The 26,660-nt window shown below is 40.1% G+C and overlaps 1 protein-coding gene across 1 annotated transcript in view; it reads left to right on the plus strand.

Moving 5' to 3' along the window:
• Positions 1–26,660, plus strand: part of UNC13B (unc-13 homolog B) — a gene marked incomplete in the record, with an annotated part of 1,551,453 nt that overhangs the window by 1,341,164 nt on the left and 183,629 nt on the right. Inside the window, 3 exon segments of the mRNA XM_053701016.1 lie at positions 3,423–3,479; positions 17,070–17,150; positions 25,850–25,997. Of these exon segments, the coding sequence (XP_053556991.1) occupies positions 3,423–3,479; positions 17,070–17,150; positions 25,850–25,997 (286 nt within the window).

Below are 26,660 nucleotides of genomic sequence, written 5' to 3' on the forward strand. Positions count from 1 at the left end.
CCATAACACAATGCTAAAATATCCCTCACTCTTCACCCCCTAACCACCATAACACCAATGCTTAAATCTCCCCCACTCTTCACCCCCTAACCACCATAACACAATCCTAAAATCTCCCCCACTCTTCACCACCATAACACCAATGCTAAAATATCCCTCACTCTTCACCCCCTAACCACCATAACACCAATGCTTAAATCTCCCCCACTCTTCACCCCCTAACCACCATAACACCAATGCTAAAATATCCCCACTCTTCACCCCTTAACCACCATAACACCAATGCCAAAATCCCCCACTTACCACCAATACTAAAATCCCCACACTCTTCACCCCCTAACCACCATAACACCAATGCTAAAATCTCCCCACTCTTCACCCCTAACCACCATAACACCAATGCTAAAATTCCCCCACTTACCACCATAACACCAATGCTAAAATCCTCCCCACTCTTCACCCTCTAACCACCATAACACAATGCTAAAATCTCACCCACTCTTCACATCCTAACCACCATAACACCAATGCTTAAATCTCCCCCACTCTTCACCCCCTAACCACCATAACACCAATGCTAAAATCCTCCCCACTCTTCACCCTTTAACCACCATAACACCAATGCTAAAATCCTCCCCACTCTTCGCCCTTTAACCACCATAACACAATGCTAAAATCCTCCCCACTCTTCACCCCCTAACCACCATAACACAATGCTAAAATCTCCCCCACTCTTCACCCCCTAACCACCATAACACCAATGCTAAAATCCTCCCCACTCTTCACCCCCTAACCACCATAACACCAATGCTAAAATCTCCCCACTCTTCACCCCTTAACCACCATAACACCAATACTAAAATCCCCACACTCTTCACCCCCTAACCACCATAACACCAATGCCAAAATCCCCACACTCTTCACCCTTTAACCACCATAACACAATGCTAAAATCTCACCCACTCTTCACCCCCTAACCACCATAACACCAATGCTTAAATCTCCCCCACTCTTCACTCCCTAACCACCATAACACCAATGCTAAAATCCTCCCCACTCTTCACTCCCTAACCACCATAACACCAATGCTAAAATCCCCCCCACTCTTCACTCCCTAACCCCCATAACACCAATGCTAAAATCCTCCCCACCTTTCACCCCTTAACCACCATAACACCAATGCCAAAATCCCCCCACTTACTACCATAACACCAATACTAAAATCCCCACACTCTTCACCCTCTAACCCCCATAACACCAATGCTAAAATCCTCCCCACTCTTCACTCCCTAACCACCATAACACCAATGCTAAAATCCCCCCACTCTTCACTCCCTAACCCCCATAACACCAATGCTAAAATCCTCCCCACCTTTCACCCCTTAACCACCATAACACCAATGCCAAAATCCCCCCACTTACCACCATAACACCAATACTAAAATCCCCACACTCTTCACCCCCTAACCACCATAACACCAATGCCAAAATCCCCACACTCTTCACCCTTTAACCACCATAACACAATGCTAAAATCTCCCCCACTCTTCACCCCCTAACCACCATAACACCAATGCTAAAATCTCCCCCACTCTTCACCCCCTAACCACCATAACACCAATGCTAAAATCTCCCCCACTTTTCACCCTCTAACCACCATTACACAATGCTAAAATCTCCCCCACTCTTCACCCCCTAACCACCATAACACCAATGCTTAAATCTCACCCACTCTTCACCCCCTAACCACCATAACATCAATGCTAAAATCCTCCCCACTCTTCACCCTCTAACCACCATAACAGCAATGCTAAAATCCTCCCCACTCTTCACCCTCTAACCACCATAACACAATGCTAAAATCCTCCCCACTCTTCACCCCTAACCCCCATAACACAATGCCAAAATTCCCCCCTCTCTTCACCCCCTTACCACCATAACACCAATGCTAAAATTCCCCCACTCTTCACCCCTTAACCACCATAACACCAATGCTAACCCACACCCACTCTTCACCCCCTAACCACCATAACACCAATGCTAAAATCCTCCCCACTCTTCACCCCCTAACCACCATAACACAATGCTAAAATCCTCCCCACTCTTCACCCCCTAACCCCCATAACACCAATGCCAAAATTCCCCCCTCTCTTCACCCCCTTACCACCATAACACCAATACTAACCCACACCCACTCTTCACCCCCTAAACACAATAGTCCCCAATGCTAAAATCCCCCGATTATTCACCCCTGAAGCACATTAAGCCCCAATGCAAAAATTCCCCCCCCCCCCACTTCACCTCCTAATGACAATATCCCTCAATGCAAAAATCTTCCAAATCACATTTAACACAATGCAATAATTCCTGCCATTTAGATTTAATTCAGTAAATAAACTGGTTGAGTGAATTTAAGTTTTCTTAAAGCAGATCATTTAGTTTTTCTCATTGTACCTTAAAGGGATACTAAATCCAAAATTTGTATTTAATGATTCAGATAGAGCATGCAATTTTAAGCAACTCCTATTATCAATTTTTCTTCATTCTCTTGCTATCTTTATTTAAAATGCAGGAATGTAAAACTTAGGAGCCAGCCCATTTTAGGTTCAGCACCCTGGATTGCTGAACCAAAAATGGGCCGGCTCCTAAACTTACATTCCTTATTTTTAAATAAAGATAGCAAGAGAACGAAGAAAAAAATTATAATCTGAATCATGAAAGAAAAAAGTGGTGTTAGTATCCCTTTAATTTGCTGGGTATATTATCTGTTCAGTAGAGTACAATATCATCTTCTACAACGAACTGTAACATATTTTAAAGGTACATGAAAGTCAATTTTTCACGATAAAGAACAAGCATACAATTTAAAAAACTTTCAAATTGACTTATTAAATGTACTTTGCTTTCTTAGTATCCTTTGTTGCAGAACATATTAAATATGTTCAAACATGCACTTGTCTCGAGCACTAAATGCCTTGGAATCACTACTGACAAATAGTGATCACAACATGTGCATACTCCTTATTTATCTGTATTCTCTCTTTAACAAAGTATAGCAAGAAAACAAAGTAAAATGGAAAGTTTCTATTTTTGTAAATGTTATACTTTGTCTGAATCTGTAAAGATTAATTTTGAATTTCATGTCCCTTTAAAGGGAAACTAAACACTAAATAAATTTCATGGGCGCTGCCATTTTGTCACCTAGGTTACACAGCAGGTAGGAGAGTTACTGCACATGTGCAAACAAACACGTCAGCACTGGAATGTAGTAAAAGCTAAATTTCAACATGACGGAACCCATGACTAGAGGGAGCTGCAGAATAACCTCAATACTATGCTTATTCAGTGTTTGTCCCTTAATTCTGTTATATTTCTTTCATATAACCCTTAACCTTTTCTTTCCTTTCTTTGTGAAATCACAGGGAGCACAGTTGATTTTCAGTGCAGCAAAGGAACTGGGGCAGTTGTCAAAATTAAAGGTATTTCTGGTGTTTGACATGTGAGTTTGGCACATAGGCTTGTTCTTCTCATTACATTTGCATTGTATGTTTCTTTACATTTTCTTTCCGCACTCTACTATATCCTTGCTTCACTATCACCTAATACTGTGTGACCTTACAGAGCTTTGATTCCTGTCACTTTATTTATGGAGTCACATAACACCCCAAACCCTATACTGGCCTAGATCCACTAATATTCACAGGGTTGTACACAACTAGATGCCAGTAAAGATAAACCAGGTCAGGAACTTGTAGCAGAAGATAGTAACGGCGACACAAAGCAGAATGCATGTGGCACACAGAGTGGGTATAGAGAGTATGGTGAGTCTGTTCTCTACAGTGAGATTAATCTTTAAAATGTTAATGACTAAGGGACATAACCATGAAAGAAAACAAATATTTAAAATTTATTCCCAAAGCATTTCAAGACAAGAAAACTAAAATGTTTCTCACATTATTTGGTGACAGCGAATTTAGTCTTAAATTATGGAATATTTCTTAATACAAAATTCAAAACTGAAGTCTTCCAAACAGTTTCCCTTGTCCCCTTTCACAGCATAACGTCCCTGATACTCATATTTAAGTTTTCCCTCCTGGTGAATATATCCTGAAGTCCTTTCCAATGCCATTGTGCCCACAGGGCCTATACAAACCCTCAGTGCCTGCAACTTGATGGCAGAATCCACTAATACTTCTGACATTAGTACATTAACTTAAGTTAGCCTGTATGAATGTTACTGTTTCTATATTCTTATATGTACATTCTTCACTACTGGTAATTACTAGTAATCCTGCCTCTCACAGAAAATGTATATTTATTTCATACAGGTGGTGAGAGTCCATGATCCATAACTCCTGCAAATTACTCTTCCTGGCCACTAGGAGAAGGCAAAGATTCCAAAACCCCAAGAGCTCTATAAAACCTCTCCCACCTTACTAGAAACTAGTCTTTTCTTTACCTCTCCTGGAGGTAGGTGAAGAAAGAAGGTGCTCCAGATGTTCTTTTGTGAGAGGGGTTCTCAGATTGAGTTGAGGCCCATTTTCCTCTCAGAGTGTTGGTGTTTGACGGATGGATATATTGGGTAGTGGCACAATTATACCTTCTGGGAGTTAGTCAAAAGCCTGCCACAGGTGTCGCGGGGACGTGTCCTTTGCCTCCTCCTGTTGGGTATATTCCTATTCCATTCCCTCTGCTGTTATGTTTTAGAACTGGTTTGGTTTTCTACTGGATTCTACTTTATCTTCCAGTATTTGGGTGCCTATGGGTAAGTACAATTTTTTATTTATAATTCTGGCACTCATCTAAGCCTATTGGGCTATTTAGTTTATACATTTTTGTAGTCTATAGCCTATTGACAATATTTAGTGTATATATTTATATTTTGGCTCCTTTAACCCTGTGACTCAAAACAACATATATAAAGTGTATGTGTATATATATATATATTGTACCATATAATGTGTGTGTTTATATATATATATTTCCAAAAACTGCAACATTTTACTGCATACCAAAACTGCACAAAAATAAACTGCCACCACCAGGTCGCCCCATTATATCGGGCATGGGCTCTCTAACTGAGAAAATTTCACAGTATGTAGATTTTTGCCTTAGACCGAATTTACTAAATCTCCCCTCATATATCAAAGACACACTAGATGTATTAAAAAAACTCAATGATATAAGTATATCTGCAAATACTTTATTGGTTGCAATTGATGTAGAGTCACTTTACTCAAGCATCCCCCATGATAAAGGGGTAGAGGCAATAAAATACTTTCTAATTCAAAGAGGTTCAGAATATGACAAACATACAAATTTTGTGTTAGAACTGTTATCTTTTATTTTAAAGCATAATTATTTTATGTTTGGAAACAAATGTTATCAACAAAACTTAGGAACAGCGATGGGGACTTGCTGTGCACCCACATTTGCTTGCCTCTATCTAGGAAAATGGGAATTTGACCAAATCCTTAATAGCCCTGAGATAAATGACTCCATTTCGTTATGGCTAAGATTCATCGATGACGTGTTCCTCCTATGGGAGGACACAGAGATGAAGCTGATAGAATTTATGCAAAAACTAAATAATAACAATTGGAATTTAAAATTTACTTACACTTACAGTAAAAACGAGATCACATTTCTTGATTTACGCATTATCAATGAAAACAATAGCCTCAAAACAGCAACTTTTCGTAAAGACACTGCAGGAAACTCATTACTTTCATTTGACAGTCACCACCCTAAAAAACTGATACAAAATATACCCTATGGTCAATTTTTAAGACACAAAAGGAACTGTTCTGACATTGAACAATTTAAAATTGAAGCAGGTAATCTAAATAAAAGATTCAAAGCAAGAGGCTACACACAACAATGCCTAAAAAAAGCATTCAATAAGACTAAAAGTAAGGAGAGGGATGATCTATTGTATGAAAAAATGGGTGACACAGCGGAATCATCCTTAATTCGATTTATAGGAACATACAATCATAAATGGCAGAATATCCGTTCAATTTTAAATAAACACTGGCACATTTTATGGATTGATAAGTCAATAGGTAAATTGGTAGGAGAATCCCCACTTATGACTCCAAAAAGAGCACCAAACTTAAAAGACTTTCTAGTTCAGAGCCACTTTGAGAATAAAAATAAAAATATAGGAAACTGGTTAACTGATAAAAAGAATGGGAATTTTAAATGCTCACACTGCTCAGTTTGCGCAAATATGCTGGTAGGAAAAAGCTTCTGTGATAAATTTGGGTCCTTTCATAAAATAAAGGGACGTATAACTTGCAAAAGTGAAGGAGTAGTGTATATGGTTTGCTGCAATTGCCCCCAATATTACATAGGTAAAACCTATAGGGAGCTCAAAGAAAGGATAAAAGAACATAAAAGAGATATTAAAAATAAATGCACAAAAACCAGCAGTGTAGCACGTCACTTTGCAGAGTGCCACAATAGCGACAAGAGACAGTTAAAATTTAGAGGCCTAGAAATAGTAGACTTGAAAGGCAGAGGTGGAAATTTAGATAAAATCCTATTATGTAAAGAAAGCAAATGGATTTATAATCTAAAAAGTCTAAAACCAGAGGGCCTAAATGAAGAGTTAAATTTTGGCTCATTCCTAGGAGACTGAAGCAATACATACAGAACCAAAATACTAAGGCATTTAATCCAGCTGCCCATAAGATTAAAATAATTCCGTTAATAAAAAAGTGAAATATAAAATGGGAGTTGTGGACACTGCACAGTATAAATAGAGATAATATTGTATATAGAAAGTGTGTGATTTTAAGAAAAAGGTTAAAGCATAACAAGATAAACATTGATAATTGTCTGACATTTCACCTGCACGGCTAAAACATACTATGTACCTGAAAAAGCCAATCAAAGGCGGAGCATATTGTTTAAAGGCTATGGAGAGCAATCTCCAATTACACACAGCCGGAAGAAGCCCGAATGGACCCCGGGTGAAACGCGCGTAGCTGCAAAGTTGTTTGTTTGGAGCGGTGCAGCAGCGGTGCACCGTCCAAAAAGCTGACCTTCTAACGAAAGTATACTCCAGTACAAGTCAAGGCGTGCAGATGCACAGAAAGAGCCAAACAAGCACGGAGTTGAAAGGAAAGGTGATATCCACGAAACCGGTTTGAAAAAGATAAATTGGAAACAACGAGCAGGTAGATATGAAACCATGACACGTCACTGACGGAACAACTGAGGAAGCAGGTACCTGTCTTATAATATCCCCACACGCAACACAGAACTGTAAAAGCAAGTCTAATGTGGTATTGAGAAATTGCCACTTTTTTCTGCTATGATTGATACAGTTATAATCTGCATTGGGTGCACGAAGATACAAGTTTACAAACTTACAGTGTCAGTGTTACACAACTAATGGTGCTGTCCCTGCATTAACGTTGTTTTCCATCATTGGGACTACAAATGTGCCGATAATTAGGCATTTATAAAAATACCAATATTGGTCTTATGAATGGACTAGCTTATTAACTTTCATCTAACAACCCGGGTTGTGGACTTTGAACTTTCTACTTATTTAGGGGTCATGCTTATGTATTCTTGTTATGCAAAAATCAATATATAAATCTTTAAAAGGCACTCTCTAATAGTATGTGTATTATTTATTCTTAAATCTTTCATTGTCTATTAGCATATATATTTTCAGGAAATAGTTGGGTGCTAGATAAATAAGGGTCTGAGTTCTCTTGTTTATATATATATATATATATATATATATATATATATACATACATACATACATACATACATACATACATACATACAGTTGTATGCAAAAGTTTAGCACCCCTGACAATTTCCATGATTTTCATTTATAAATAATTGGGTGTTTGGATCAGCAATTTCATTTTGATCTATCAAATAACTGAAGGACACAGTAATATTCCAGTAGTGAAATGAGGTTTATTGGATTAACAGAAAATGTGCAATATGCATCCAAAGGAAATTAGGTGCATAAATTTGGACACCCCAACAGAAATATTGCATCAATATTTAGTAGAGCCTCCTTTAGCAGAAATAACAGCCTCTAGACGCTTCCTATAGCCTGTAATGAGTGTCTGGATTCTGGATGAAGGTATTTTGGACCATTCCTCCTTGCAAAACATCTCCAGTTCTGTTAGGTTTGATGGTTGCCAAGCATGGACAGCCCGCTTCAAATCACCCCACAGATTTTCAATGATATTCAGGTCTGGGGACTGGGATGGCCATTCCAGAACATTGTACTTGTTCCTTTGCATAAATGCCAGAGTAGATTTTGAGCAGTGTTTTGGGTCGTTGTCTTGTTGAATTATCCAGCCCCGGCTTAACTTCAACTTTGTGACTGATTCCTCAACATTATTCTCAAGTATCTGCTGATATTGAGTGGAATCCATGCGACCCTCAACTTTAACAAGATTCCCAGTACCGGCACTGGCCACACAGCCCCACAGCATGATGGATCATCTACCAAATTTTACTGTGGGTAGCAAGTGTTTGTCTTGGAATGGTGTGTTCTTTTGCCGCCATGGATTATGCCCCTTGTTATGACCAAATAACTCAATATTTGTTTCATCAGTCCACAGCACCTTCTTCCAAAATGAAGCTTGTTCCAAATGTGCGTTTGCATACCTCAATGGCGTGTGTGCAGAAAAGGCTTCTTCCGCATCACTCTCCCATACAGCTTCTCCTTGTGCAAAGTGCGCTGAATTGTTGAATGATGCACAGTGACACCATCTGCAGCAAGATGATGTTGTAGGTCTTTGGAGGTGGTCTGTGGGCTGTTTTTGACTGTTCTCACCATCCTTTGCCTCTCCGATATTTTACTTTGCCTGCCACTTCTGGCCTTAACAAGAACTGCCTGTGGTCCTCACTATGTTCCTCACAGTGGACACTGACAGCTTAAATCTCTGCGATAGCTTTTTGTAGCCTTCCCCTAAACCATAATGTTGAACAATCTTTGTTTTCAGGTCATTTGAGAGTTGTTTTGAGGCCCTCATGTTGCCACTCTTCAGAGGAGAGTCAAAGAGAACAACAACTTGCAATTGGTCACCTTAAATACCTTTTCTCATGATTGGGTGCACCTGTCTATGAAGTTCAAGGCTTAATGGGCTCACTAAACCAATTGTGTGTGCCAATTAATCAGTGCTAGGTTGTTACAGGTATTCAAATCAACAAAATGACAAGGGTGCCCAAATGTATGCACCTGTCTAATTTTGTTTGGATGCATATTGCACAATTTCTGTTAATCCAATAAACCTCATTTCACTACTGAAATATTACTGTGTCCTTCAGTTATTTGATAGATCAAAATGAAATTGCTGATCCAAACACCCAATTATTCATAAATGAAAATCATGGAAATTGTCACGGGTGCCTAAACTTTTGCATACAACTGTGTATATATATATATATATATATATATATATATATATATATATATATATATATATATATATATATATATAGACACACACACACACACACAGTCATGTGAAAAAGAAACCCCCACCCTCTTTGAATTATATGGCTTTACGTATAAAAACATAACAACAATCATCTGGTCCTTACCAGTTCTTAAAAGTTGGTAAATACAACCTCAGATGAACAACCAATGAGGTGACATTTCCACCTCTAACACTGTCAGATAACACACACGGCTATTGGTTTAGAGGTGGAAACCTAACCTCATTGAAGAACAGTGCTGTGCCGTGTGGCGACGGGGTGAGTTTAGCACCCTTTTTTTAAATAAATGATCAATGAAACTCAACCTTTTTTTTAGTGATGGCAAATCCTAGTGTTTTTTAAACGTTTGGATTTACCATCACCTTAATGCAATCTCACCCCGACCCAAGCTTGTGGTAACAAACCGAATGCAATCTCACCTCTACCCAAGCTTGTGGTAACAAACCTAATGCAATCTCAACCCGACCCAAGCTTGACGTAACACACTTAATGCAATTTCACCCCAACCAAAGCTTGTGGTAACAAACCTATGGCAATCTCACCCCTACCCAAGTTTGTGGTAACAAACCTAATGCAATCTCACCCCTACCCAAGTTTGTGGTAATAAACCTAATGCAATCTCAACCCGACTAAAGCTTAAGGTAATAAACTTAATGCAATTTCACCTCGACCCAAGCTTAGAGGAATATGGCTGCACCTCACTGATGAGGCCCACAGAAGGCCGAAACAATCATCTGGGGTTGTCATATTTCTTATTCAAAGGAGCATTGCCTTGTATTTTGGGGCTGGACTGACCTTACTTGGTGGGATCAGACTGCCAGGGCCGCCATCAGGGGGTGACAGGGGTGACTCCGGTCAGGGGCCCAATGGGCCAGGGGGGCCCCATAAGACGAGAACTAAAAAAAATCATTTTGGCAGCCACTAGTGGGTACTACAGCAGAGTGCTAATTGAGCATTGCAAATGTTATTACAAGGAGTAAAGTATTAGCATTTATGCAAGGACTTTCCAGATGCAAGGATGCATCTTATCTAAGATTTTTACATCTGCATAAAATGTTATACTCTCAGACTAAGATTTCTCAGTGTTTGAAATGAGACAGGTCAACTTAAAACTGTTCAGTTTACACTACAGCTGACTTAATTTTGAAGTACATACCAACAAGCCTAAATCCTGCATTTAATAAGATCTAATGGTATGAGTACCACAGCTTATGGTTCCACCAAGACCATATAGTGTACAGCATTTTCAAAATCCATAATACAGCTGACAGATGGGAACATTTGTACACTATATTTGAAGTGGTGCTCTTGATTGGGGAAAAGACAAACAAACATATGTCAACCTTTTAAAATATTTTTCTTCATCTAGCCATCTACCCAGATCATTAATGTACAATTTTGAATTCACAGAATTATTTTTTGTTTGCACATTTACAAATATGATTCTTTAAAAGGTGATCTCTTAATTTCGAAAAAAAAATTATCATGCATATCTCACAACGTTGATTTAGGGGATGCAAGGTGCATAAATGTGTCCTCCTGTGAGTGTTTCTGTGGGTGTCTGTATTTATGTCTTTGTGCTTTGGTTTCTGTCTCTATGAGTGTGTATGTATTTTTTCTGTGGGTCTCTATGTGAGGGTGGGTGTGTATGTCTTTATGCATTTTCTGTGGATGTCTGTGAGGGTGTGTGCATATGTCTTTGAGCTTTTTCTTTGGGTGTCTCTGTGAGGGTGTGTGTATGTTTGTCTTTGTGTATTTTCTCTGGATGCCTCTGTGAGGGTGGGTGTGTATGTCTGTGTTTTCTGTGGATGTCTCTGTGAGGGTGTGTGTTTTCTGTGGGTGTCTCTGTTAGGGTGTGTGTATGTCTTTGTGTGTTTTCTGTGGATGTCTCAGTGAGGGTTGTGTGTATGTATGTCTTTCTGTGTTTTATGTGGTTGTCTCTCTGTGTGTATGTCTTTGTGTGTTTTCTGTGGGTGTCTCTGTGTGTGTATGTTTTTGTGTGTTTTTTGAGGCTGTCTCTGTCAGTGTTTCCTTGGATGTATGTGGAAGTTTGAGCTTGCGTGTGTCCATTGTCTGTTCCTTTTTCGGACATTTTGACCTTACTACTGATTATTCACATCTTTCTACAGACTTTGAGACTAATGAGACCTTTCCGGAAGTCACCTAATCCACCATTTAACCTTTAAATTATTGTTTAGGCAGGGCCCTTCCTCTCAGCCACAGCATGCTGTTGTCATCATTTAGTTGGCATCTTCCTTTACAAAAAGATAATCAGAACTCCATATTTTGTTTTCTAAATTTCCTTTTTTTTACAAAACTGTAGTCTACCTCATTACTTGTCAGGTCAATGTAAACAAGTGCTGAGTGTCTGTCTGGGTGTCTGTGTCTGAGTGTGTTTTTTGCGTGTCTGCTAGAGTGTCTATATGTGAATCCTTATGTATGAGTGTGTGTGTGTGTGTTTCAGTGTATGAGTGTGTCTGTGTGTTTGTATGTTACTACCTTTACAACATTTACAAGTTTAAATAGACACTTAAGAATAAAGTGCATATACGTTTTAGTCACTTAGTCAAAAATTGCACATGTCAAAGGGGGGGGGCTGATCAATGGTTAAGTTAGGGGCCCCAAAATTTCTAGTGGCGGCCCTGCAGACTGCTATATTTCATGAAAGTTTTCCTCTGTGAAAAGCACAACTGGGCTAAAAGAGGCTGCTCCTAGGTGGTAACTCGCTATAGAACAAGCTACTGAGCTGTTGTTCATTCCTGGTAGAGCGCTTCTCTCTTTGTATGCAATCTCACCCCTACCAAAGTTTGTGTTAAAAAAAACTTAATGCAATCTGAACCCGACCGAAGCTTGAGGTAACAAACTTAATGCAATCTGAACCCGACCGAAGCTTTAGGTAACAAACTTAATACAATCTCACCTCGACCCAAGCTTGTGGTAACAAACCTAATGCAATTGCACTCCGACCCAAGCTTGTGGTAATAAACTTAATTCAATCTCAACCACACTGGAGCTTGGGGTAACAAACCTAATGCAATCTCACCACAACCCAAGCTTGTGGTAACAAATCTAATGCAATCTCACCCCTACCCAAGCTTGTAGTAACAAACCTAATGCAATCTCAGACCGACCCAAGCTTTTGGTACAAACCTAATGCAATCTCACCCCTACCCAAGCTTTTGATAACAAACCTAATGCAATCTCACCCCCTACCCAAACGTGTTGTAACAAACCTAATGCAATCTCACCCCTACTCAAGCTTTTGATAACAAACCTAATGCAATCTCACCCCCTACCCAAACGTGTTGTAACAAACCTAATGCAATCTCACCCCTACCCAAGCTTGCGGTAACAAACCTAATGCAATCTAACCCCGACCCAAGCTTGTGGTAACAAACCTAATGCAATCTAACCCCCGACCCAAGCTTGTGGTAACAAACCTAATGCAATCTAACCCCCGACCCAAGCTTGTGGTAACAAACCTAATGCAATCTCACCCTGACCCAAGATTTTAATAACAAACCTAGTGCAATCTCACCCCTACCCTAACTTGTGGTAACAAACCTAATGCAATCTCACCTGACCCAAGCTTGTGGTAACAAACCTAATGCAATCTCACCCCGACCCAAGCTCGTGATAACAAACCTAATGCAATCTTACCCCAACCCAAGCTTGTGATAACAAACCTAAATCAATCTTACCCAGACCCAAGCTTTTGGTAACAAACTTAATGCAATCTCACCCCAACCCAAGCTTGTGGTAACAAACCTAATGCAATCTCACCCCGACCCAAGCTTGTGGTAACAAACATAATGCAATATTACCCCAACCCAAGCTTGTGGTAAGAAACCTAATACAATCTTAGCCCAGCCCAAGCTTGTGGTAACAAACTTAATGCAATCTGACCCCGACCCAAGTTTGTGGTAACAAATAGAATACAATCTTACCCAGACTGAAGCTTGTGGTAACAAACCTATTGCAATCTCACCCCGACCCAAGCTTGTGGTAACAAACCTAATGCAATTTTACCTCGACTCAAGCTTGTGGTAAGAAACCTAATGCAATCTTACCCCGACACAACCTTGTGGTAACAAACCTAATGCAATCTTACCCCGACCCAACCTTGTGGTAACAAACCTAATGCAATCTTACCCCGACCCAAGCTGGTGGTAACAAACTTAATGCAATCTCACCCCTACCCAAGCTTGTGATAACAAACCTAATGCATCTCACCCCTACCCAAGCTTGTTGTAAAACAATCTAATGCAAGCTTGTGGGAACAATCCTAATGCAATCTCACCCTGACCAAAGCTTGTGGTAACCTGACCCAAGATTGTAGTAAAAATCCCAATGCAATCTTTCTCAGACCCAGGCTTCTAGTAACAAACCTAATTCAATCTCACCTGACCCAAGCTTGTGGTAACAAACCTAATGCAATCTTACACCAACCCAAGCTTGTGGTAACACACCTAATGCAATCTCACCACAACCCAAGCTTGTGGTAACAAACCTAATGCAATCTAACCCCGACCCAAGCTTCTGGTAACAAACCTAATGCAATCTAACCCCCGACCCAAGCTTGTGGTAACAAACTTAATGCAATCTCACCCTGACCAACGCTTGTGGTAACCTGACCCAAGCTTGTAGTAAAAATCCCAATGCAATCTCTCTCAGACCCAGGCTTTTAGTAACAAACCTAATGCAATCTCACCTGACCCAAGCTTGTGGTAACAAACCTAATGCAATCTTACACCAACACAAGCTTGCGGTAACAAACCTAATGCAATTTTACCACAACCCACGCTTGTGGTAACAAACCTAATGCAATCTAACCCCGACCCAAGCTTGTAATAACAAACCTAATGCAATCTCACCTGACCCAAGCTTTTGGTAACAAACCTAATGCAATCTAAGCACAACCCAAGCTTGTGGTAACAAACCTAATGCAATCTCACCACAACCCAAGCTTGCATTAACAAACCTAATGCAATTTGACCACAACCCAAGCTTGTGGTAACAAACTTAATGCAATCTAACCCCGACCAAAGCTTGTGGTAACAAACCTAATGCAATCTAACCCCCGACCCAAGCTTGTGGTAACAAACTTAATGCAATCTCACCCTGACCAAAGCTTTTGGTAACCTGACCCTAGCTTGTAGTAAAAATCCCAATGCAATCTCTCTAAGACTCAGACTTTTAGTAACAAACCTTAATGCAATCTCACCACTACCCAAGCTTGTGGTAACAAACCTAATGCAATCTAACCCTGACCCAAGCTTGTGGTAACAAACCTAATGCAATCTCACCTGACCCAAGCTTTTGGTAACAAACCTAATGCAATCCAAGCACAACCCAAGCTTGTGGTAACAAACCTAATGCAATCTCACCACAACCCAAGCTTGCGTTAACAAACCTAATGCAGTTTGACCACAACCCAAGCTTGCGGTAACAAACCTAATGCAATCTCCCCACAACCCAAGCTTGTGATAACAAACCTAATGCAATCTCACCACAACCCAAGCTTGTGATAACAAACCTAATGCAATCTCACCACAACCCAAGCTTGTGGTAACAAACCTAATGCAATCTAACCCGACCCAAGCTTGTGGTAAAAAACTTAATGCAACCTCACCCCAACCCAAGCTGGTGGTAACAATCCTAATGCAATGTCACCTGACCCAAGCTTGTGGTAACAGACCTAATGCAGTCTCACCACAACCCAAACTGGTGGTAACAAACTTAATGCAAAAGAGTCCACTAGACCACACCATTTTATGTTTTTCCCCCTCTCCTTTTTTTGCTTTTTTTTTACTTTCCCTACCTTTTCTAGTGAGAGGGGTTATTTTGAGCTCTTTGGAGTTTGGAAATCTTTGCCTCCTCCTAGTGGCCAGGAAGAGTAATTCCCAGGAGTAGTGGATCATGTTCTCTCACCACCATTTGAAAGAAAATTACTGTTTCTCATCTTTTTAAAACAGTGTATCTGGTCATAAGTTTAAAGGTAAAAAATAAAAGACTTAGCACACGAAAACATATCTAACCTCTGGCTTTGTTTTTTTGTTGGCTTTTTATTCCGGTTGTTCCAGTTCCATAGAAGAACTGCTGTTGAACTATAGAACTATAGAAAAAATCCCACTTATATTACAATATTTGTAGTAACAAACGTAATGCAATTTCACCATGATAAAAGCTTGTGGTAACAAACTTAATACAATCTCACGCAAACCCAAGCTTGTAACAAACCTAATGCAATCTCACCCTGACCCAAGCTTGTGGTAACAAACCTAATGCAATCTCACCCTGACCCAAGCTTGTGGTAACAAACCTAATGCAATCTCACCCTGACCCAAGCTTGTGGTAACAAACCTAATGCAATCTCACCCTGACCCAAGCTTGTGGTAACAAACCTAATGCAATCTCACCCTGACCCAAGCTTGTGGTAACAAACCTAATGCAATCTCACCTGACCCAAGCTTGTGGTAACAAACCTAATGCAATCTCACCTGACCCAAGCTTGTGGTAACAAACCTAATGCAATCTCACCCCTACCCAAGCTTGTAACAAACCTAATGCAATCTCACCCCCAACCAAGCTTGTAACAAACCTAATGCAATCTCACCCCCAACCAAGCTTGTAACAAACCTAATGCAATCTCACCCTGACCCAAGCTTGTGGTAACAAACCTAATGCAATCTCACCTGACCCAAGCTTGTAACAAACCTAATGCAATCTCACCCTGACCCAAGCTTGTGGTAACAAACCTAATGCAATCTCACCTGACCCAAGCTTGTAACAAACCTAATGCAATCTCACCTGACCCAAGCTTGTAACAAACCTAATGCAATCTCACCCTGACCCAAGCTTGTGGTAGCAAACAATGCAATCTCACCCCTACCCAAGCTTTTGATAACAAACCTAATGCAATCTTACCCTGACCCAAGCTTGTGGTAACAAACTTAATGCAATCTCACCTGACCTAATCTTGTAACAAAGTTTCTTAAAATTGCATGTTCTATCTGTTTTATGAAAGTTTTATTTTAACTTTAGTGTCCCTTTAATATTCAATTCCATTATGATTCAATATATTCGCTAATATCTACAATATTTATTGACACCAATTTTGAGGACCATATTTGAAATTCCTACTATTTGAGATTGTCCTACAGATTTATTTGCATAGAATGTAATCAAGGAAAGATTCAGCTTGTTTTATTGTCTACAAGGGGATTTGTATTTTGGCACCTCTTCCAGAAGCTGGAAGGATATTACATATGCATATATAAAATAAGTACAAGGCAAATTCCAGGTCTCCGGTTACCACAGTGCCATGAAATATTGGCACCCACCCAACTTCCCTCACATTACCTACCCACCCAGCATAATTACTACTACTACATGCCACTTAAGGGCCTGTGCTATTAAACATAAGCTCTGAGTTGACAGGAAGAAAGATTTTGTAAGCGCACACTATAATATAATCTTACCCTGTGTCATAGAAAGACCAAACAGTATGTTTGTATGAACTTGGCTCTGACCTCAGTGAAGGATGTTGTCTGCTTATCTAAGCCTATTTATTGGTGTTCCAGGATCACATGGTGAGGGAAGAGACACGTAGCCTAACCCCGAAGCAGTGCGCTGTTATGGATCTTGCATTAGATACAATCAAGGTAAGTGATGTCACACAGACATAGCATGAGCACTGTGACACTGAACACTTTAAACGACAGTCATCTAGGGCAAAAAAATCAGCACAGGACAATCCAATTTTGCTTAAAATTATTTATTCAGTCAGCGCCAGCAAAAAGGCAGTTTAACAATAAATCATAAATCATTTTCCTCTGCAGCACATCACAGGACAGCACTTTGTAGAACAGTATCATTTTGCAAACAATTCATAGTAATAGAGTCTCTTTAAACATACCCGCCCTCCTGGCTGGGTAACAATCTAATTAGGTCTAAGTTGGGCTTACTTTTAAACTCTAGGAGCTACAATCATGATCCACACCTGTGATTAAAAAGCTTGTAATCAAAACCTAGTAACTCTTACATTCTTTTCTTTATTCTGGCTCATTCATGTGAGAGGAACGTGGTCTGCAATAAAATTAAATTTCCTTTCTAACAGATAGTACTTGAGGGTTTCTATAGCCCACTTAATATCAAAGTATTTTTTCTTCACTATAGAGTAATTATCCTGTATAATTAGTTTTCTGCTTAGGAAAAGAACAGAATGGTCTTCACCTTCATACTCTTGGGAGAGGACTGCTCTTTTCACATTTTACTCTTGGGAGAGGACTGCTCCTAAATCAACATCAGAAGCATCTGTCTGCTCAATAAAATATTCAGAGAAATCAGGGGTTACCAACACTGGGTGAACACAGAGAGCATCTTTCAAATGCTTTAAAGCTTTTTCTGCTTCTGGTCACCATTTTATTATAACTGGGGAACCTTGCTTTTGTAAGATTGTCAAAGATGCCGCAATTGTTGCAAAACTTGGGATGAACCTTCTATAATTACTAACCTTAGGAAAGCTCTCACTTCTTAGTTAAAGGCTGTGTCTAGTTCTTCGTGGCTTCTACTTTGGTTGTCTGAGGTTTAACTAATCCTCTACGCATGGTATAACCCAAGTACTCTGCCTCCTCTAAACTAATATTAAATTGTGTAGGATTGGCAGCCGATTGTATTGCATCAAGTACTGCTTGAACTTTTGGAAGGTGGGATCCCCAATCTGTGCTATAAATTATAACATTGTCTAAGTATGCTGCAGCATTATGAACATGGGTTTTCAGAATTTTATCCATCATTCTCTGAAATAAAACAGGAGCCCCATGCAAACCAAATGGCAATGCTGTATATTGTAATTAGCCTTCTGGGGTTGAAAAGGCTGTTTTTTTCCTTTGCTTTATCACCGAGTGGCACCTGCCAATAGCCTTTTGTTAAATTAATTGTTGTGAGATAGCATACTTTTTCTAGTTTTTCTGTTAACTCATCAGCTCTAGGCATTTGGTAAGTGTCTGATTTAGAAATAGAATTCAACTTGCAATAGTCACTGCAAAATCTCACTGAACCATTAGGTTTTTGAACCAGCAAAATTGGACTGTTCCACTCACTGTGTGACTCTTCATTTACCTCAAGTTTTAACATGTATTCTACTTAAAGTTTAATAACCTTCCTATGGGCCTCAGGGACTCTAAAAGGCTTAATCACATGAGTTTTCCTTGACACCACTGAAAATACATACCTCTTTGTTGCTCATGGTAATTCCTTGACCTCTTGCTTCTGATGCACAGATAGGGTTTCCTCTTTCCTGGCTGGCTTACTTTAAAATTAACACTACCCACTTTCTCAATTATCTTATAGAGGCCCTGCCAACTAGCCAATAATTTATTTTCCACTGCAAGGACCAGAACTAAAACCCTATTGCCAGGTTTAAACACTCTAACCCTTGTATTATGGTTATAACTGTATTTTAGCGCTTGTTGGGCTTTTTCCCATATGTTCTTTGACAATGGGCATGCCAGCTTCCATATGGTCCTGCATTTGGGATATATGTTCAATAACACTTCGATAGGGTGTTGTCTCCTGCTCCCATGTCTCTTTAACTATATCCAGTAGCCCACTGGGATGTTGCACATATAATAATTCAAAGAGGGAGAAGCCTGTGAAACTTCTGTATTAGAGAACATTAAATAGGGTAACAACAGGTCCCAATGTTTTCCCTTCTGTATCAGTTATTTTTTTTAGCATACTCTTGAGAGTTTTATTGAACCTCTCCACTAAACCATCAGTCTGATGGTGACATACTGATGTCCTTAAGTGTTTTATACAAAACAGTTTTCACAATGCTTTTGTAACCCTAGACATAAAAGGAATTCCTTGGTCTGTCAAAATTTCCTTAGGTATACCTACCCTACTGATCAGCATAAGCTCTTTTGTTATGGACTTTGTAGAGCTATTACTAAGGGGAATTGCCTCAGGATAGCGAGTAGCATAGTCAAGAACAACCAATATATACTGACAGATTTAACCAGTGGACCTCCCAAGTCAATAGCAAATTTCTCAAAAGGCACATCAATTATAGGTAAGGGCACTAATGGGCTATGGAAATCTTTAGCAGGAGCTCTAAGTTGGCATTTAGGGCAAGAAGCACAGTAATTCTTTATGGCAACAAATACCCTTGGTCAATTAAACCTTCTGAGGAATCTCTCTTTATTTTTCTCAATTCCCAATTGCCCCCCCCCCCACCACCACCACCACACTAAAATTGCCAGGACCAGTCACCAGATCGAATATATAATCTGCATTTTCTGAGCTAGCACTTGGCTCTTCATTAACACTGAAGAGATTGATCTCCTAGTAATACAGGCATAGGGCAATATATATTGTTTTTCCCCTTTTACAATCACATTCCAAATCAATTTCAGAGAAAAGAAACACATACATCTCATTAGTTTAACCCTTTTTTGAAGATTCCTTAACTGAAGCCCGTAATTCTAGAAATTTTGGAAAATCTCTCTATCACCACCTGATGGGCTAAATTTGGTAATACACTGACACAATTGCCACACTGAGTTACAATATCCATGTTTATCTCCAATAATGGTGCTAATTCCAAATTTTTTCCTTTGGCATGGAGAGTCCACGAAACACTCTAATTACTAGTGGGATATTCACTCCTGGCCAGCAAGAGGAGGCAAAGAGCACCCCAGCAGAGCTGTTGAGTATCATTTCCCTTACCCATAACCCCCAGTCATTCTCTTTGCCTTGATCACGGGAGGATGGCGACGATGGTGTCTGAAGATTTTAATCCTTTTAATGGGTAGTTTTTCCTGCAAGCAAGGATTGGGGCTATGCTGTGTTCATGTCAATCTCTTTAGTAAGAGTAATGGTGGCTATTAGCAGTTAGAAGACGGTGAGGTGGTCTTTGCTTAAACTTGTTACATTATTGCTACCCCTATTATAGAAAGCCAGAGTTGGTTACTCTGTTCTTTCTTTTCTATAGGTCCCTGGTAGATACGGTGAAGCTGCCACACTTTAGAAAACAGCTCCTGTCTGACAGAGCAGGATCCACAGGTAAGTGCTTTCCCTTCTAGGTTTGAAGGTACCGGCACTATATTGGTTAAATCCTTGTGGAAAGTATTTGAATCTGTTTTAGGGGCACTGCTTTTATGTGAAAAAAGGCATCATTTTTTATTGGGGGCTCAGAGATGGGATAGAGTATGAAGTGTTGGACAGATGTTTGTTTTATTTCTTACTTGTTGCTATCGCTTTTCAGCTCAGCTTATTCGCCCAATCACTTTTGCTGTACTGCTGTTGGTTTTCATGCCGTTTTTGTTTGGTGCAATTTTAAAAAAAAATTATAATTTTTGTCTGCACTTACGGTTTTCAGCTTCTCTGTTCAAATCGGCGTTTGCCATGGCGAGTGTGGAGGCTGCATTTTCCTCTACAGTGGCAAGTGGATTTGGGCTGTTCTGGTAACAAGAAGGTGTTTTTTGCTAATGGGTGTGTCCGGTTTTCTGTGATAGTGGGATAACAACTACTGGAGTGGTAAGACCTCAGCAGAGCTGAGGGTTTAAATGCTTATTTATGTTTTATTGCTTCATGTAAATAAACTCAATTTGGCATTTAAATTTTTTTGTTAATTGTTAGGAACTAGTACCCAATTATGACACTGAAGTTGATTCATTTGAAAAATGCTTATTGTGTTTGGAGGCTAAGATAATTCCTCCTGTACAGTTTTGCTCTTCATGTCTAAATAAAACTTTAAAGATAAGATGTCTCTCCCTGAGCCTCCTGTCTCTCAAGATAGTGTTATCCTAGCTACGCCTCAGCTTTCCCCTGCGGTTCCTCTCAACCTCCTGGGGCTGTTTTTTTACCTGGGGATTTCGCTGAGCAGATTACTTCTGCTGTTTCTGCAGCTTTTCCAAAGGTTTCTGGTAAGCGTAAGATAAACATATTGATGTTAGTAAGGCTGACTCCGCTAAAGCTGCGTTAGTCAGTTTGTCTCAATTTCCTGATGAGGATGATTCTTCAGTGGCTTCTGAGGGGAAATTGTCAGATTCTGATACTGTAGTGACAAATTCTGCAGATTCAGAGGAGATTTATTTCAGATTTAAGTTAGAACACCTTTGAGTTCTTTTGAAGGAGGTTCTTGCTACTTTGGAAGAATCTGAATCTGTTGAGGAGAATCCAAAGAGGTCTAGTAAGCTTAATAGGGTATATGATGTACCCTCATCTGTGGAAGTATTTCCAGTTCCAGACAGTATGGCAGATATTATAACTCAGGAATGGGATAAACCAGGGATTCCTTTTTCCCCGTCCCCTGTTTTTAAAAAGATGTTTCCTGTTGCTTACGCTATTCGTTACTCGTGGCGCCCAAGGTAGAGGGAGCTATCTCTACTCTGGCTAAGAGAACTACTATACCTATTAAAGATAGTTGTTCTTTCAAGGATCCCATGGATAAGAAGCTTGAGGCTTTTTTGAAGAAGATGTACATTCATCAGGGATTACAGTGGCAACCTGTTGCTAGTATTGTTACAGTTGCAGGGGCAGCATCTTATATGTGTGATGAATTATCTAATCTTATCCTAGAAGAGACTACTATAGAGGAGATCCAAGACAGGAATAAGGCTCTCAAGCTAGCCAATAACTTTATCATTACCAGTATCTAAGGTTTGCCTTCCAGGACAAACATTTCCAGTTTGTTGCCCTTCCTTTTGGCCTTGCTACAGCTCCCAGAATTTTTCCAAAGGTTCTGGGGGCTATTCTGGCAGTAGTGAGGTTCCAACGTATTGCTGTGGTGCCTTATCTAGACGACATTCTAGTTCAAGTGCCATCTTTTAATCTAGCAAGATCTCATACCTAGATGTTGTTGTCTATTCTACTTTCCCAAGGGTGGAAAGTGAATCTGGGAAAGAGTTCCCTTGTTCCAGATGCAAGGGTTTGTTTCTTGGGAACAATCATAGATTCCCTGTCCATGAAGATTTTTCTGATGGACATCAGAAAATACAAGCTTCATGTTTCTTGCCTGTCTCTCCAGTCTGCTATCCGTCCATCTGTGGCTCAATGCATGGAGGTGATTAGACTGATGGTTGCCTCCATGGACATTTATTCCTTTTGCTTGGTTCCTTCTGAGACCTCTGCAGCTATGCATACTCAGTCAATGAAACAGGGACCACTCATATCTCTTGCAGAAGATAAATTTGGATTCCCCAACAAGAGTCTCACTCTCATGATGGGTTTCACAGTACCATCTGTCTCGGGGCACATGCTTCCTGAGGCCTTCCTGGGTGATTGTGACCACCGACGCCAGCATGTTAGGCTGGGGATCAGTTTGGGGTTTCTTAAAGACACAGGGTCTGTGGACTCCAGAGGAGTCGTCTTTTCCAATAAAGATCTTGGAGTTGAGAGCAATTTTCTATGCTTTAATAGCTTGGCCTCAACTTGCTCTGGTCTGATTTATCAGATTTCAGTCGGACAACATCACCTCAGTGGCCTACATCAATCACCAGGGAGGAACTCGAAGTTCCTTGGCAATGAATGAGGTGTCTCACATTCTCCAGTGGGCGGAGTCTCACGATTGCCATCTCTCTGCTATCCACATACCAGGGGTGGACAACTGGGAGGCGGAGTTTCTAAGCAGGCAGACTTTTCATCCCGGAGAGTGGGCTCTCCACCCAGAGGTTTTCACAAAGATAACTCTCAGGTGGAGGGTTCCGGAGTTGGATCTGATGGTGACTCGTCAAAACGCCAAGCTTACAAAGTACGGTTCATTTTCAAGAGATCCTCAAGCAGTTCTGGTAGATGCTTTAGCGGTTCCTTGGAGCTTTAATATAACATACCTGTTTCCTCCGTTTGCGTTGCTTCCATGAGTAATTGCTTGCATCAAACAGGTGAGAGCTTCTGTGATTCTAATTGCTCCTGCATGGCCTCACAGGATCTGGTTCGCAGATCGATGTCATCTCTTCAAGCCATGGAGGTTACCTTTCAGGAAGGACCTACTACTTCAGGGTCCCTTCATCCAAATCTGGTTTCTCTGAAGCTGACTGCTTGGAGATTGAACGTCTTATGTTTTGCTAGACGTGGCTTCTCTGAGAAAGGCATAGATACTATGCTTCAGGCTTGTAAACTGGTTACTCACACAATTTACCATAAGGTATGGTGTAAATACCTTCATTGGTGTGATTCAAAAGGTTTTTCTTGGAACAAAGTAAGGGTTCCTCGAATTTTGACTTTTCTTCAGGAGGGCCTGGAGATGGGTTTGTCAGTCAGTACTTTGAAGGGTCAGATTTCGGCTCTGTTTATTCTTCTACATAAACGTCTGGCAGTTCTATTAGATGTTCAGTCTTTTGTTCAGGCCTTGGTCAGAATCAGGCCTGTGTTTAAATCTGTTGCTCCTCCTTGGAGTCTTAACCTTGTTCTTAGAGTTTTGCAGCAGGCTCTGTTTGGACCGATGCATTCTGTTAGTATTAAATTACTATCTTGGAAGGTTTTGTTTCTTCTTGCTATGTCTTCCGTTCGCAGAATTTACGAACTTTCGGCTCTGCAGTGTGATTCCCCTTACCTTATTTTTCATGCTGATAATGCGGTCCTTTGTACTAAGCTGGGGTTTCTCCCTAAGGTAGTGTTGGATCGCAATATTAAACAGGAAATTGTTATGTCTTTTGCATAACTTGGATGTTGTGCGTGCTCTTAAATTTTACCTTCAAGCAACTAAAGATTTTCGGCAGACTTCTGGTAAGCATAGGGGTCAAGCCACTTCTACCACTCTTTCTCTCTGGTTGAGAAGTGTTATCCGTTTATCTTATAAGACAGCTGGACAGCAGCCTCCTGAGAGAATTAAGGCTCATTCCACTAGAGCTGTTTCATCTTCATGAACTTTCAAAAATGAAGCTTCTGTGGAGCAAATCTGTAAGGTGGCCACTATTCATATTTTTTCCAAATCCTATAAATTTGATACTTTTGCCTCAGCTGAGGCTTCTTTTGGGAGAAAAGTTCTTCAAGTGGTGGTGCCTTCAGTTTAGGTCCGCCTGTCTTGTTTTCCCTCCCTATTCATTCTGTGTCCTCTAGCTTGGGTATTGGTTCCCACTAGTAATTAAGAATGTTTCTTGGACTCTCCATGCCATAGGAAAGAAAACAAAATTTATGCTTACCTTATAAATTTCTTTATGGAGAGTCCACAACCCGCCCTTATTCAAATTAAGACGGCAGTTTTTTTTGTCCAGTCCTCAGGCACCTCTATACCCTTGTGTTCTTTTTCCGTTTCCCTTCGGCCGAATAACTGAGAGTTATGGGTAAGGAAAGTGATACTTAAAATCTCTGCTGGGGTGCTCTTTGCCTCCTCCTGCTGGCCAGGAGCGAATATCCCACTAGTAATTAGAATGTTTTGTGGACTCTCCATGCCTGGAAAGAAATACATTTATCAGGTAAGCATCAATTTTGTTTTTCTGTGCATAATATAATAAAAAATCAGGTACTATAGATTTAGCTACTAGAGTCACCATACTTCCTGAATCAAGCAAGGCCCTGAACACTCTACCATTAATCTTTACAGTACACTAATGGGAGGAATCATTAGTAACAGAGCTTATGCATTAAGACAACAATGAATGTGTATCACCCCAGTCCATAAGGTTATCTTTAAGAACACAGTCTCTGGCTGTTTGACCAACTTCATTAAATTTAAAGCATCTAACAACAGGTTGGTTATAATTAAATGCCCCCCTAATTGCTATAGAAATATCTCTGGTGTTTTGCATATACACCTGCTGTTCCACCAATTGTGACACAGAATACTTTAAACCACCGTCTTCTAGGGCACAAATTCAGCACAGGACAGTCCACTTTTACTTTAAAAATGTATTTAGTCAGCAACAGCAAAAAAGCAGTTTAACAATAAAGAGGGTAACATCAGAGGACATACTTTGCAGAACACCATCCTTTTGCAAACCTCTTTAAACACACCATCCCTCCTGGCTGGGTAACCGTTTAATAGGCCTAAGTCAGGCTTTCTTTTAAACTCTAAGAGCCACACCTGTGATTAACAAGCTCATAATAAAAACCTGGCCTGGACAGCTTTATAACTGTTGCAGTACTGGCCCACCCTTCTCTCCAATTACTCTATCCCAGTGACCCAGAACACAAACTGCCCAGTTTGATGCACAAAATGTCCCTGGGGGTTTAACAGAATGGGGGAATGCTACATATAAGTCTTGGTCTTCTATATCTCCCATTTATTACCAGGCTGTGCTTTCTGTCACAGCACCTACAGATACTGTAATACCAAGGTCGCATATCTGTATATATCGTACAAATACTCATGTTTGCTAAATATCCTCATGTATGTCTAATGTCTTCTTCTCGTCTTCAGCAATATTTCCATGCTGGAGGTAATGGTCTGAAGAAGACTTTCCTAGAAAAAAGCCCCGATATGCAGTCCCTGCGCTACGCGTTGTCTTTGTACACACAGACCACAGACACGCTCATCAAAACCTTCGTCCAGACGCAGACTGCACAGGGTAAGTCCTTACACTTCAGTTGCCTGGGAATCTATGGTAAAGTGATGGATAATGGGGAGTATATATGGTAATGTATGTAATAACGATTGGTCACTTATAAGCCGTTGCTAAATGCCTGACCTGATTTATATACATATGTCTAGTGTATCACTGTCATCTAACTACGTTATTTAGTGATTAGAGCTAGTGTATCACTGACATCTAACTACATGTTATATAGTGATTAGAGCTAGTGTATCACACATCTAACTACATGTTATATAGTGATTAGAGCTAGTGTATCACTGACATCTAACTACATGTTATATAGTGATTAGAGCTAGTGTATCACTGACATCTAACTACATGTTATATAGTGATTAGAGCTAGTGTATCACTGACATCTAACTACATGTTTTATAGTGATTAGAGCTAGTGTATCACTGACATCTAACTACATGTTATATAGTGATTAGAGCTAGTGTATCACTGACATCTAACTACATGTTATATAGTGATTAGCGCTAGTGTATCACACATCTAACTACATGTTATATAGTGATTAGAGCTAGTGTATCACTGACATCTAACTACATGTTATATAGTGATTAGAGCAAGTGTATCACTGACATCTAACTACATGTTATATAGTGATTAGAGCTAGTGTATCACTGACATCTAACT

The sequence above is a fragment of the Bombina bombina genome, chromosome 2 (assembly GCF_027579735.1).
Source record: "Bombina bombina isolate aBomBom1 chromosome 2, aBomBom1.pri, whole genome shotgun sequence".
Classification (NCBI taxonomy): Eukaryota; Metazoa; Chordata; class Amphibia; order Anura; family Bombinatoridae; genus Bombina; species Bombina bombina.